Genomic DNA, 12,454 nt, shown 5'->3' with positions numbered 1-12,454 from the left:
AGAACTGGGATAGCAAATAATTGAATAAAAAAAGATATTTCAGGAGAATAAAATAATTTATCTTTTCCATGCAGTAATAAGGGTATGTTGGCTCTCTCCCTATTTTATCTTTATATATATGCCTTGCTGCATAATTGAAGGACATACCAAAATTGTTTCCCCTTAACTGAGAATTTTCTGCCTTTTGTCAACTTGTTTTCCAAAATGAACAGCTTTGAAATGTTGTTTGTGTGCAAGTTATTGCATGATGTTGTAAATAGTGAGACATGTCAGCTGAATCAAACTACTGAAAATATATAGCTCAATAATTTGGTTTATTTTTAGGACTTAGGCTGCCCCACTTTGTCCTAGATGCCTTCTTTTAGCCTGAGAACCTGAAGGTTCATTTGAAATCATGATCATATAATAGATCTTTTTATATCAACAGCTGAGGTTACCCTTGGGGGATATTGCAACTTATTTCTTAATCTTTTGGAACTGACAGAGAGGAGTCTGGCCAGATTACAAAAGCATGCAGTGAAACTACAAAGTCCATCTCTTCTTGCGTGGTAACCATGCGCTGAAAGCTCCACTGCAAGAAAAACTGTAAGTGTTCAGCATGTCTGCAAATCAGAACACAATATTCCAGGCAATTATGTATCTAATTAAAGTACAAATCATTTGATCAACCATGTAAACAGTTAGGGTATATACATTTCAGGAGTGAGGATGGTTTTGAAAATTGTTATGATTCTACCTTCCTATAACTCAGTTATTATGTCAAATCATAAACAACAGAAATATAGTGAGTCTTTCAACCATGTTATATCTGAAGAGACTGCTGAATTTGTGAGTATCAGTAATATCTTAGCAATAATGATGAGGGCCCAGAAAACAGTCTTGCTTAAATAACATAATAAAGGAATCTGTAATTTACACATTTATTAACTGTAAATTGCTTGTTGACATTGTTAGTCTGTGGAAATTCAGGAATTATTTCTTCTCTGAGATTAATGATGGATGCAGACTAATATAATTTTTATGCCATTCTGAGTACATTCTCAACAGATTTCTCAGCTTTGGAGTCATATATTGGCATGACCTGAGTATGTAAGAGGACTTAAAACAAGAAGTTTTAAAAAGAAGATAAAATTGCTTGCTGTTACTCCTCTACATGCTATAATTTTGAGGCTGGAAGTTCCCTTTACAAATTCATTAAAAATATTAAGAAATAGGTGTCAATTGTTTTTGCCCCACTACCTTTTTTAATAGAAAGTCTATTTTTTTGTGCCTCTGGGAAGACTTGTCTCTTTCTAGCGATCAATGTCAGGACCCCATCTAAATCTGTCAGTGCAAAAAAGTGGAGAAATTGGATTGCCTCCTTGAAAAAACCATGAAAAAATGAGTCATAAAAAAAGAAAGTTCTAGAAGACAGCCTAGCTTAGCATCTCTGGAAATTATAATGTGAAATATTAAAAAAAAGATTTTAGTAAAGTGGGACAGAAATGTAACTAATTTTAGTGGCAGATATCTACACTGGGATATAACAAAGCCAGTTATTCAATGAGGGCTATCTGGCAGCTACTGCTGGGCTATTCATATGAGTAAAAGTCAATGTTATGCAGAAGTGATGGTTCTCTGCATTACACGAAGAGTTTTAGTCAGCTAAACCAAAGGACATTCAGGACATTATGAAGAGATTAAAATTGCAGTTACTATATAGCTTGCAGTGAAGTATGTGACAGCAGTGTTACTGCTAGCTATACAGTGACTGCAATCTTAATGTCTACATAATGTCCTGAATACTCCTGTTAAGTAGTTAAAAAATATTTGAAGGGTCCTGACAGTAGAATTTATAACCTAGCTCTTTTCAATTAGATTTGCTTATCATCTTAGTTAAAATGTATGATGTTGAGAATTTTATTTATTAAGCAATTCTTCAATAGAATCTCATTTTTTCCATGTACATTTTAGTTTTTATTTTTAACTCAAAATCAACCACTGTCCCATAGCTTCTGTTCCTTTGGAAATTCTTATCTAAACTTTGTTTCAGTCCAGTCCTAATTTATTTCAATAAAATATCAGTTGCTAAAGCATCAGACTCCCCCTTAAATGCTCTGTCAAAATATATCTGTTCCTCTAAACAGAATGACCATGACTACTCTGTTTCTTTTGTTCATTATTCTTCATCTACTTTCTGCAAGCAGCATGTTCTAACTGCTTCTTTTTAACTAACTTTTCTTCCTTCTCTAAATTGCTAATATGATAGAAGTAATACAACTGTTATCTCTGGAAAGGGGAACTCATTCTTGAGTCCTAAGATTCTGACATCTGGTTTGCTATTACTGAAACATTACAAAGTATCCAGAGTGCGGTGATACAATGGTGGGGCTCAGTGATAGTTCACTGTGGTAGCAGGGTGCATGTATTTGTATTATGAGTTGCAGACAGTGAAAGAAGTCACAGTAGTAATAATGTCAGGTTATAGCAGCAAGAATGAACCAGTAGATTCAATTGATCATATTGACCTCTGTAGATTTTTGATGCTGTTTCACAGACTCATGTATCAGATGACTATGCCAACGTGACTACATAGTGTAAATCAAATCTAATCTTATATGTACTTATCATCAATATTCCTGGAAGTTTTAGCTCATCCAAGACATTTCGACTGGAATTTTCATAATATGAATTTCATAATATGATGTTGTTTGGAGTATAAGCATAGATATTTCTTTCCACATAGTAGTTTCATTATTAGATATAAACTGGGCAGTCTGGCACTAATTACCCCATCAGAATTCTGATAAAACCAATAAAGCTTGACTCATGCTTACATACCTTATAAAAATCAGACTTTAATGTAACTTGACTTTTTGCCATATTATCTTTGATGATATTTCAATGTATAACTGTAATGAATAATTAAAATCATATCAAAATGGATCTTGAAGTGATTAAATCTTTCACAACTGACCAAGAAAGGAAGTACAATGGTTGTAGATTGAAGTAGGCTATCACACACAAAATATATTAAAGATAAAAATCCAATTATGTTTTAGGCACTAACTGATCTCAAGATAGAACTGATAGAACTTCAATCTCTGCTTCACTAGGAGGGTATATAATACATTCATTTTTTTATCTGTCAAAGGGAGCAGAAATACAGAAACTATCTGGCACAGTGGCAATGTAGAGAAAATGCCATCTGGTCTAGGGAAGGCAATTTATCTAGTAGTATGCTGGACTTCTGTATTGATAAGCACCAGCACAAACTTATCCTTCTAAACTAGATGTCCATCAGAACAACAATCTCTTGTTTTCAGATTTGGTTGTGTGCCTAATTCCCAAGGATGACAGAAAATATTACACATCCAGTTCAAAAGTATCTGCTCTTCATTTTGCCAGTTCTTTTGATGTACACGTATGGGAAAGCTACCCACAGGAAAAAGCATTATGAAAAGACATAATCCAGGAGGCAGAAATTACAAGACAAAGCTATGATACCTACATCAGTGGCCCAGACACTTAGGATTTGTTACCATACTATGTCTTGCACTTATCTTCCACCTAGTCATTCACAAAATTAAGAAAAGATAATGACACCAATATTTTTTGCCAGCATGAATCACAGAAATTAATAGACTTTCTTGGGACAGTTGATACGTAGTACAACTTTTCCCTGTTGAAAGCTAGATAGCTGAAAACTTTAAATTGTTTACTCTATTTAAAACATAATACATATTTTAGGAGATGTTAAGAAGAACCATCAAGTATTGTAAACTGCCTTGTGAAACTAAAGTGGAGGTGAAGTAAGTCAAACCTCCCAAGGAAATCCAAAATGTGAAAAAGGTACAGAGACATAATACATTGATAGTCAGGTTCATAAAACTGAAAATTAACTCAGATAATGGGTACTGCCTTACCTGGGTAACCTTCTCTGTTACATTGTGCGTTCGATCTTTCACCTTAGGTGCAATAATTGCTTTCTCCGAAGAAGGAGGAGATGAAGATTTTTTTTCATTTTTGATATCTGAAAAGTTCAGGGTGAGCTGAGGAATTTTGTTGATTGTGCTGTACTTGTTGAGATTTGAATCCGACGTGGATCCCAAAAGACTTGATTTGATATGATTAAAAGGCCCTGAAAAATCATATCACATATTTAGTATTTGACAAATTCAGAGAAGTAAGATATCATTACTATTTAAGTGGGATATATTAGAAGTATCTAGTTACTATTAGTAAAATTATCCACATTTTAACAGTAATTCTACAACTAATCAGAATCAATGAAGCTTTGGATGTAAATATGCAATTTCCTTTACTCAAAGCCTCTAATTTTCTGTATAAAGTCTCTGGAATATAGAAGACATACTAGGTCCATCCTTAGTTGTTTTCATGTTAGCATAGAGCATATGATTATTTTGTCTGAATATAAATACTATATTCTCATTTTGTTTACAAAAGCAGAAGTAGGTCATGTGATTGTGAAAGTGTCTGAACTGAGCAAAGGCTCTGTTATCACACCTGTAGTGTTGCTCATGTTTACTGGTTAGTTCAAAAATGCCTTTTGGCAAACTGTAGACTGGAGTAGACTCTGTATTTAAAATCAGTGTAAATATTAACCTATGTCTAATGTTGTCTTTAAAGAATAATTTTGAAGAGTCACAAATTCACAAAATGTGTTGACTTAATTGTCATGAACAAATAATATTGAAATAATAGGGTCAACCATATGTAGAATATTAATTAATGGAGTATTTAATACACAATCATCTTGCATTACTTTAACGAGTCATGTTAAACAAAAAGTATGAAGTACCATACTTCATGAAGTACATATCCATCATAATTATTCTTTCAAATATTGGACTTAGCTAGCTGTACAAGTAAGCACTACGACTGATCAGTAAAATCATTTTGTATTGTCATGATATAGTTGGTCTAGAAACCAAACATATCCATAGAAGAAAAGTTTGACTTTGAGAATAATACTAGAAAAGAGAACTGTGCATATGTATGGACATCAACAGGAAGTTGTGGATTTAACATGTCCTGGTCTTACTGTCAGTAAATAAAATGTGGTATTTAAGTTTTTTTCATATCTTCATTAGAACCTTACTGTATCCTAATTGGATAATGAGCAAGAATGTGGTGTTTTTTACTTTATTTTTGTTTTTAATTCCTTCAAGGAAAACAAGAACTGGTGCTACAATTCATAACCAACCTTTGAGACTGAATTAGGCTCAAAAAAACAATGGATAGGCTGCATTGTATTTGCAATGTGTGAATGAGTAAATTCAGAGCAACCAGCTGCCTGAAGCATGCTGTGGGTAAATTCAGGCACTGCTGAATTCTGTGACTTGGTCTCTCAAGATTTTACATGGGATTCAGATCTCAAAACTGTTTTGTGAAGGTCAGTATCTTTATCTTTTATGCTCACACCATTAAGCTTTATCTTTTCAGCAACAAAGTAGGTCTCTTTTTTTGTTTGTTTTTGCTGTTATTACTTGTCTGTCAAATTCTTTAGGTGTGCATTGTGTTTCTCCTGAACTTCGTTTAGAATTATTGCTGAGCAATCAAACTTATCATTTGCTTTGTTAGCTTACAAAAATTAAGAGATGTGCCTTCTGCTTCCCAAATTCATACAAACTATGGGTTAATGCAAGTCAGAGGGAAAATCCTCAATTGCCCCATTTCAAATTGTGCTGCTGATACAAGTTGCAGTTTGATAAGACCCTTTATGGAAAAACCTTGCAGTCTCTTTAGATAATGGGAAAGGTCTGTGTCTTTGCATTAAATAGATAAGGGAGGTTCCACGAGACTTTGTGTAGATGAGGAAGTTTCCATGAATCTTTGTGCAGAATATGTATGTATCTCCAGGAAGACCTCTGAACCTATATAAGCTGAAGACCTGTTTGTGCAATGTATGTGTGATAGAATACCCCCCACGCATCCAGCCTGATACTAAAGAAAGCCAACTTTCCAACTCGAGTCTTAGAGAGTTTCTTGAATGACCACTCTATGGCAGCAGCACTGTGCAGAAAGATATTTGAGATTACAGAGGAGGGCCTGATGTCATTAAGGTGCTACCCTTCAACCCAGTGTTTCTGCTCTCTAAGAACTTTCAGTATTCTGTCTAATGATTTGATGTAAGGGAAACATAACTTGTGGGAGAGTACTCTAACAACTAAACTATGAACATCAGTCTTTATTTTTGTCTTTATGCTAGAAAGATTGGTACTGAAGACACTATCAAGGAAATAAGACACTGTACTTAAAGACCTTTCATCCCATATAGGACCTGAATCCATCTTTTCCACCATCTACTTTTTTCTATTAAAAGTGTTCTTCAAAATAAAGCAGGGCTCACAGTGACCTTAGAAATTAGCAAAGGGGTGGATCTAGCTCATATGTGCTATGCAGGGATAGTTTGTATTTTGTTTTAGCTCTACTTCTCTACATAATTCTAGCAATTAGCTTTTGAATACTGAGAAGGCTTAAACATGAGTGGTCTATCTAGTTTGGACCATGTCAGATGAATGAGATTCTTGATATCCAATGAACTGTAAAGTAAAAGAAACAAAGAAACAAACAAAAAAACTAAGAGAGCTTAACCAAATCCATAATTAGATAGATAAAAACTTTTTCTGTATGGTAACTTTATAGAAGCTTAAATTGCACTGAAGTTTCTCTTTCTGGGATTCAAATCTTATACTGCTTCTATTCCAAAGGGAATTACTCTCTCCTCTAGGTAAAATTCATGCCTTAGCATGTGATATCAGATTTAAATTAATTGCACATGAGAATGAAACCTTTTTTTACCACCTTCTTTTGCATTAAAATTGGTGAAATATATATGCATATATCATTGATAATGGTACTTAATTAAAAACTCTCGCTTGACCTTACGTACAATGTGGGCTAGCAGCAATAATGTTGCTACTTGAGAGCTAGTGGACTTTTCCTATATTCCCATAGTAGGAAGGAGAAAAAGAGGACCATAACAAATCACGACTGACACTAATTGGCACCCTGACTGACACTTTCAGCAGAACAGGCAAGAATTAAATAAGCAGGGAGAATAATATGCTTCTGCCTATTGTACAAAGGGGATTCTTTAAGGATAAATGTGAGTTCCCCATTCTTATGGTAGAATTCCATTGCCCCTGCTTACAGAACACATTAACAAAAGATTTCACTTTCTTAGCTGTCAAGCCAACATCTTTCACAAGCAGTAAATACATTTATAAAAGTTGTTTTACAGTACAATGACTGCATTTTTTCCCCCAAGATTTTACCAACATAACATGAAGGAAATGCAATGATTTCATAGCCCATGACTCACTGTACAGAATCTAGCTCATGCAGTGCATGCAGTTTAGAGAGAAGACTTTACCAAGTACGCACACTTTTTGCATCATGCATGAAATCACAAACTGTCTGAAAACATAGCTAAAATATCTGAACACTTTAATTGTTGTTTAGAGATGGATGATTTTCAAAATGCTTATAAAAGACATAGCTCAGTGCCGGTGAATAGAAACAACTTTGTAACTGCACAAAGTATTATTTAAACATTAAACTGGCAATGAAGTGCAAGCATGCACACTTTAATGCTACAGGAAGCTTGAAACCGTACCCCCTGCCATCCAGGAACGTGAAACTAGTTTTAAGGAGACAAAACAGGAATAAGTGAAGATATTTCCATAGGAGTCCTAATTAATAATTCTTTTACTTTTGAGATAGTTAACTGACAAGTAGCCACCTTAGTACAATAGCTCGTTAATTAGTGGCCCAGCCTAATTTTACATCCTTTCACAGGTAAAACTCCTGATTGCTTCAACAGAAGTTTTGCCTGCTTAGACAGCCTCGATGAGGTAAATGACCTGAACTGTGACCCTCCCTTTATGTTTGAATTACCAGATACTTAAGTTCAAGAACCGTTTAACTATTCCTTCACTTTTTCCAGGGGTTGGTAGTTAGTGCATTGAGACAATAGTTAAGTGAATAACTACATGTTTAACATGTATAATTTCAGAAATGCCCCTGGCTCCAGAGAGGCCAGCATGAGAATGTTGCTTTTGAACATTTCATACAGCAGGCACAGTTACATGCCAAAAAGTGTGGCTGTTGAGACACTGGAAGGTACAGTCTAGACATATACTTTACCTTTGACATTGCGACCATTGTCTGGTTTTCAGCATAATAAAAGCAAAGGAAAGGAGAGAAAAAAGACAACTAAAATCTAAATCAGAAATATTGCTTCAAAATACATGTGGCTGGAATTAGAGTAAATATATTATGTAAAGTTTTAGTCAAGATGAAGTCACTTTGGCAGTCAAAGAACAGCTTGTAAAACAGTTCGGAACTGATCAGTAGGAGCTGCAAAAATGAGTAGGATTGGTTCTAACAGCAAAATAACAACATAGTTTCTCCACAAGTCCTGTTCTGGGTTGGAAATCAAAAGATCTAACCAACAAGACAGCAACTAATCAAATGCAGTTAAGCCAGACTGAGGCACCCACAGCTGAGGGCAGCCCAGGCCGGCAGCAGGGGCTGTATGGGCGGCCTCACGCAGGCCCCACACCTTCCCAGTCCTCACAGGAAGTGTTTCGTCTCCCAGAACTGTTCTCAGCTTAGCAGCAAGCTGAGTCGTGCCTTTTCTCACTAAGTGCTGAGGAACCATTGAGGAGAAAGATAAGCCTCAAACCTTTTTCCAGGACATGGGTACTTTTATGGGAAGTAACAGCAGAGAAGCTATCTTCATGAAGTAAACCTGTTCCTCACAGGCACACCCAGCCCTGAATCTTTACCTGAGATCATACTTCATAATTATTATTTAAAGAAGTCACACAGGTGGACAGGTAAACATCATGCTACCTTTTCAGGGGTTTATTTGACCCCGCCAGGCTGTCCTCCCTTCATGGCAGCTCATCCTCCCTGGCTGCAGGGGCTTGGTGAGCGTGTGAGGGCCCCGCAGGCTGGCAGGAACACAGGCCCAGGACACAGCTATGTCTCTTTGAGCCACCAGCTACTGTCACCTGCTTTGGAAATCAAATTGTCAACGAAATTTGAAGGCTGCAAGAGTGGCTGAGGATCCTTTCTGAAAACAGTTAGATCCCTGATGTATACAGACCTGCAAAATCTGTTTTGCGGATGCTTCAGATGAGAAAGGCTTGGCTGGAGTTGGCTGGAATACAGTTCATGTTCTGCTGCTTTGGCTGTTAAACAGGTAACTTTAGGATAGATTTTAACTGAATATGTCCAAATGAACATATGATCCTGAACTGCCATTTTTAATATAATACCTTATAGCGTATGATAGCCTCTAGACCATATTATGACTCAAGTTTACTTTTACATATAAGTCATTAGGGTTTTATTTTCTTCAGTACAGTATCTGTAGCTTTGCTCAGAATCTGTAGTCTGGAGATAAGGATTTAGTCTGAATCTTGGTTGCCTCTTGTAACAGAAAGTCACAGCTTGTAACAGTGACTGAACACCTTTTGGGAAATCAGAGCCAACCCAGGTGAGCTCAGGTGCATGCAGTGCCCCTGAGTGACAGAAGGGACACTTTGTTTCTGTGCCTTTTGTATTTGAGCAAGTCTTCACTGGCTGTACCCTAAGGCCTTGCTGCTCCACTGTTGTACTTTTCATTGCATTATGATGTTACACTTGACTTACGTAGATCACTTAAAAACATCAGAGGTTTACAGCTCACTATTGGTTAAGGTATGCTGGACTTCCTAGCTAAGTTTAACTGTCTTCTCAGCATAATGTATTAATTTTGAATACAACTAGGGAAGGTGAAATCAGGAGTAGTTAAGAATTCTGTTGGGATGCTGAGAACCATCCTCTTTTGTCATACTTTTTTTTTTAGAATGCATACATAGGACCTAAATGGAGGGACAGATTCTCTGTTGTTTGATAGCTTATGAAAAATAAAATCAGATGGCATTGTTTTATCTGTTTACACTGTAAGTATGTAAGATGTATTTGAATGTGTTATTTGCTTCTCAGTAAAAACACTTGTTCTTAGTATCTAAAACTTGGAAGATACTACCAGTGAAATAGGGCTAGAAATCTGTTGTTCCTCTATTCAGCCAATATTAAGTTGTATGTCTATTTCTCCATAAACCTTTTACCATTATAAACAATGAAGCTTAGTAATCAAACTTACTTTTTTTAATGTGTTATGAGATCTATCTGTGAAGTGTTCTGAAAAGAAGTTCTGAAAATAGAAACTGACAATATATAAAATGTATTTTATTTTTAAAGTCAGTTTAGATTTGGGGAAGTTAAAACCAAAATGGAGTATATGTAACATTCTAAAATACATGCCTAAACATTGGTATCTTTTGGCTCTGGGTCCTGATCTTGAAATCTTGGTTTGAATGTAAAAATTAAATACATTGAAATGGCATGGTTTGGAATAGATTTAATTAACTTTTCAGATTCATTTGTGCTGAACAATTGGAGTATCAAAGAAGCAAAGAGTTATTTTTAAAAAAAGAAAACACTTCCCATGTATATATTTAATATGAGTAGTAGAAGGAAAAATCACTTCTGCTGTCTTAGGTATTAGTCTGAGTGGAGGTGAAGCACTTTTCTGTAAAAAAAAGAACTCTTACATTTTCCGTAAAAGTCAGTTACAAAGGTACTTTTCCATTCACAGGGTTTTGAAACCTCTGTTTCTTCAATTTCTCATCCTTCCCTTCATCAGCATGAAGAAAACATGGGCTATACCCAGTGGCTCTGCACGGGGGACTTTGCACTCAGTAAACCGCTTAATGTGAATTTCATGAATTTCACTAGGTGTTCTGTAAAGCCTTTCATTGGAGTTTTTTGGGGAGATTATTTTCCAGTGTGTAAGAAAAAGTGTTAGTTTTGGGCTAGTGAATATACAATATCTAAGACAGACTTAGGAAAAATAAATGGATCCATCTCTGAGGTAGGATTTCATATGATTAGAGATACCATATTTGAGTTTGGAGACGGAATTGTGCATATAGTGTTGGCTTGACTGTCTGATTCTTTTTTTTTCCCCAACTAGTAATATCATTTTTACAGATATTGCACCTGATTTTGCAGTTTTACTGTGCAGAAGGCAGATGGTAGTCTAAGAGCAAACCCATGACTTCATTGGTCTGCTTAGACATGAAAAGCAGTATTTATAGTAAATCAAACAAACACAGGCATATTTTGTCCCTTAATATTTTTAGAGTAATTCTGAGTGTCTACACATGATTATATTTAGTTTTGCTTACAAACTGGTAATTGCTGTGAAAATTAGTGAAAATCCCTTTCTTAATGAAACACAGAATAATGACTTTTTCTACCATACCTTCACTTGCATGACGGTCCCTGAAAATGTTCTTGGGATGGACGTTAAATCCTTCTATGTCATGTACTGAGGATGCTCTCCGTATGCTACAAATGCTTTCCTTTGATCTGGAATGGGTTAGTGGATTGCTTGTCTGTATCGTGTCAGGGTAAAGTCTGTCCCAATCCTGTTTAGGCGATGAATGGTCAAGCGGTCCTGATATATTAACCAAAGGAGAACATTTACTTGATTGAATCAGTGCTTTTGTGTCATCCACTTCTGAAGGACTACAACTTTCTTTTGTAGGTGATTTAAAGTGCTTCATAGCCACTGAGTCATCGCTGTGCTTGGATGAGTCGATTATCACTGCGTCGGGGTCTTCTTGTGGTAAGGACTGCTTTCGGTATGTTAAAAGTCTCAATCCAGGTAACCGGAACCCGAAAAGTTTGCCTACATATAAATACATACAGAAAAGAAAAGATTGTTTTAGTTTCTTGTCACAAGAATATGCTTATTTTTTTTCCACATGAAATTGTATAATAACAGCTGTAAATAATTGACCTGTTCTTAATAATGATTGCATTGGAATGTGTGAAAAATATAGAGGTTTGCTAAATTCCAGGTTAAAGTACCGTTAGAGAACTTAATATTTCAGTCAAACCTAAGCTAATGAGCTTAGAAAAGGGATAAGCATTGATTGTGCAGTCTGTTTTAAAACAAACAAGGTTATCTAATCTTTCTGGCTTCAAAAAAAAATCTGTATCTTTATAAGGCTGCTAGAACACAGTGAACTACTTTGCTTTGTAGCTGTATCCTGGAATAGGTATATGTGGATCTTACTGGTGGAATTCCTTGTGCTTAAAAATGTAATGCTGATGTATTCATTCATTGGCTACAAACTTAACATGAAGTTACTGGGACTAATCCTTCTGAGAAATAAGTTGTGCATTAGATTTTCTATTATCACTTTCAACAACCGTTCTATAAGTAAATGAAACACTGATTTTGAGTGACAGAGCTTCCAACCCTCTGTTGCACCCATTCAGTACACGTATGTTTCGTGAATTTTTGGAAATGTTGGTGTAGTTTGGCTTGGTGTGTTAAATGACATGGTAGACTATGTTGAGTATGTGTAAAGTGAATGGCATT

General features: G+C 35.7%; 1 protein-coding gene across 1 annotated transcript in view; it reads right to left on the bottom strand.

Annotated features, from left to right (window-relative positions):
- The window catches only part of KCNH7 (potassium voltage-gated channel subfamily H member 7), a 195,637-nt gene that overhangs the window by 58,311 nt on the left and 124,872 nt on the right, over positions 1 to 12,454 (bottom strand). The window contains exons 4-6 of the mRNA XM_065751023.1: positions 11,327 to 11,755; positions 8,152 to 8,172; positions 3,906 to 4,120 (exon numbers count right to left, since the gene is read on the bottom strand). Coding sequence (XP_065607095.1) covers positions 3,906 to 4,120; positions 8,152 to 8,172; positions 11,327 to 11,755 — 665 coding nt within the window. The remainder of the gene's footprint in view (positions 1 to 3,905; positions 4,121 to 8,151; positions 8,173 to 11,326; positions 11,756 to 12,454) is intronic.

Source organism: Cyrtonyx montezumae, unplaced genomic scaffold (genome assembly GCF_038088225.1).
Source record: "Cyrtonyx montezumae isolate F1298 unplaced genomic scaffold, pur_monq_1.0 scaffold_7, whole genome shotgun sequence".
In the NCBI taxonomy this organism is placed as follows: Eukaryota; Metazoa; Chordata; class Aves; order Galliformes; family Odontophoridae; genus Cyrtonyx; species Cyrtonyx montezumae.
Note: the sequence above shows the minus strand (reverse complement) of the source record. Positions and strands in the feature narration are given on the sequence as shown.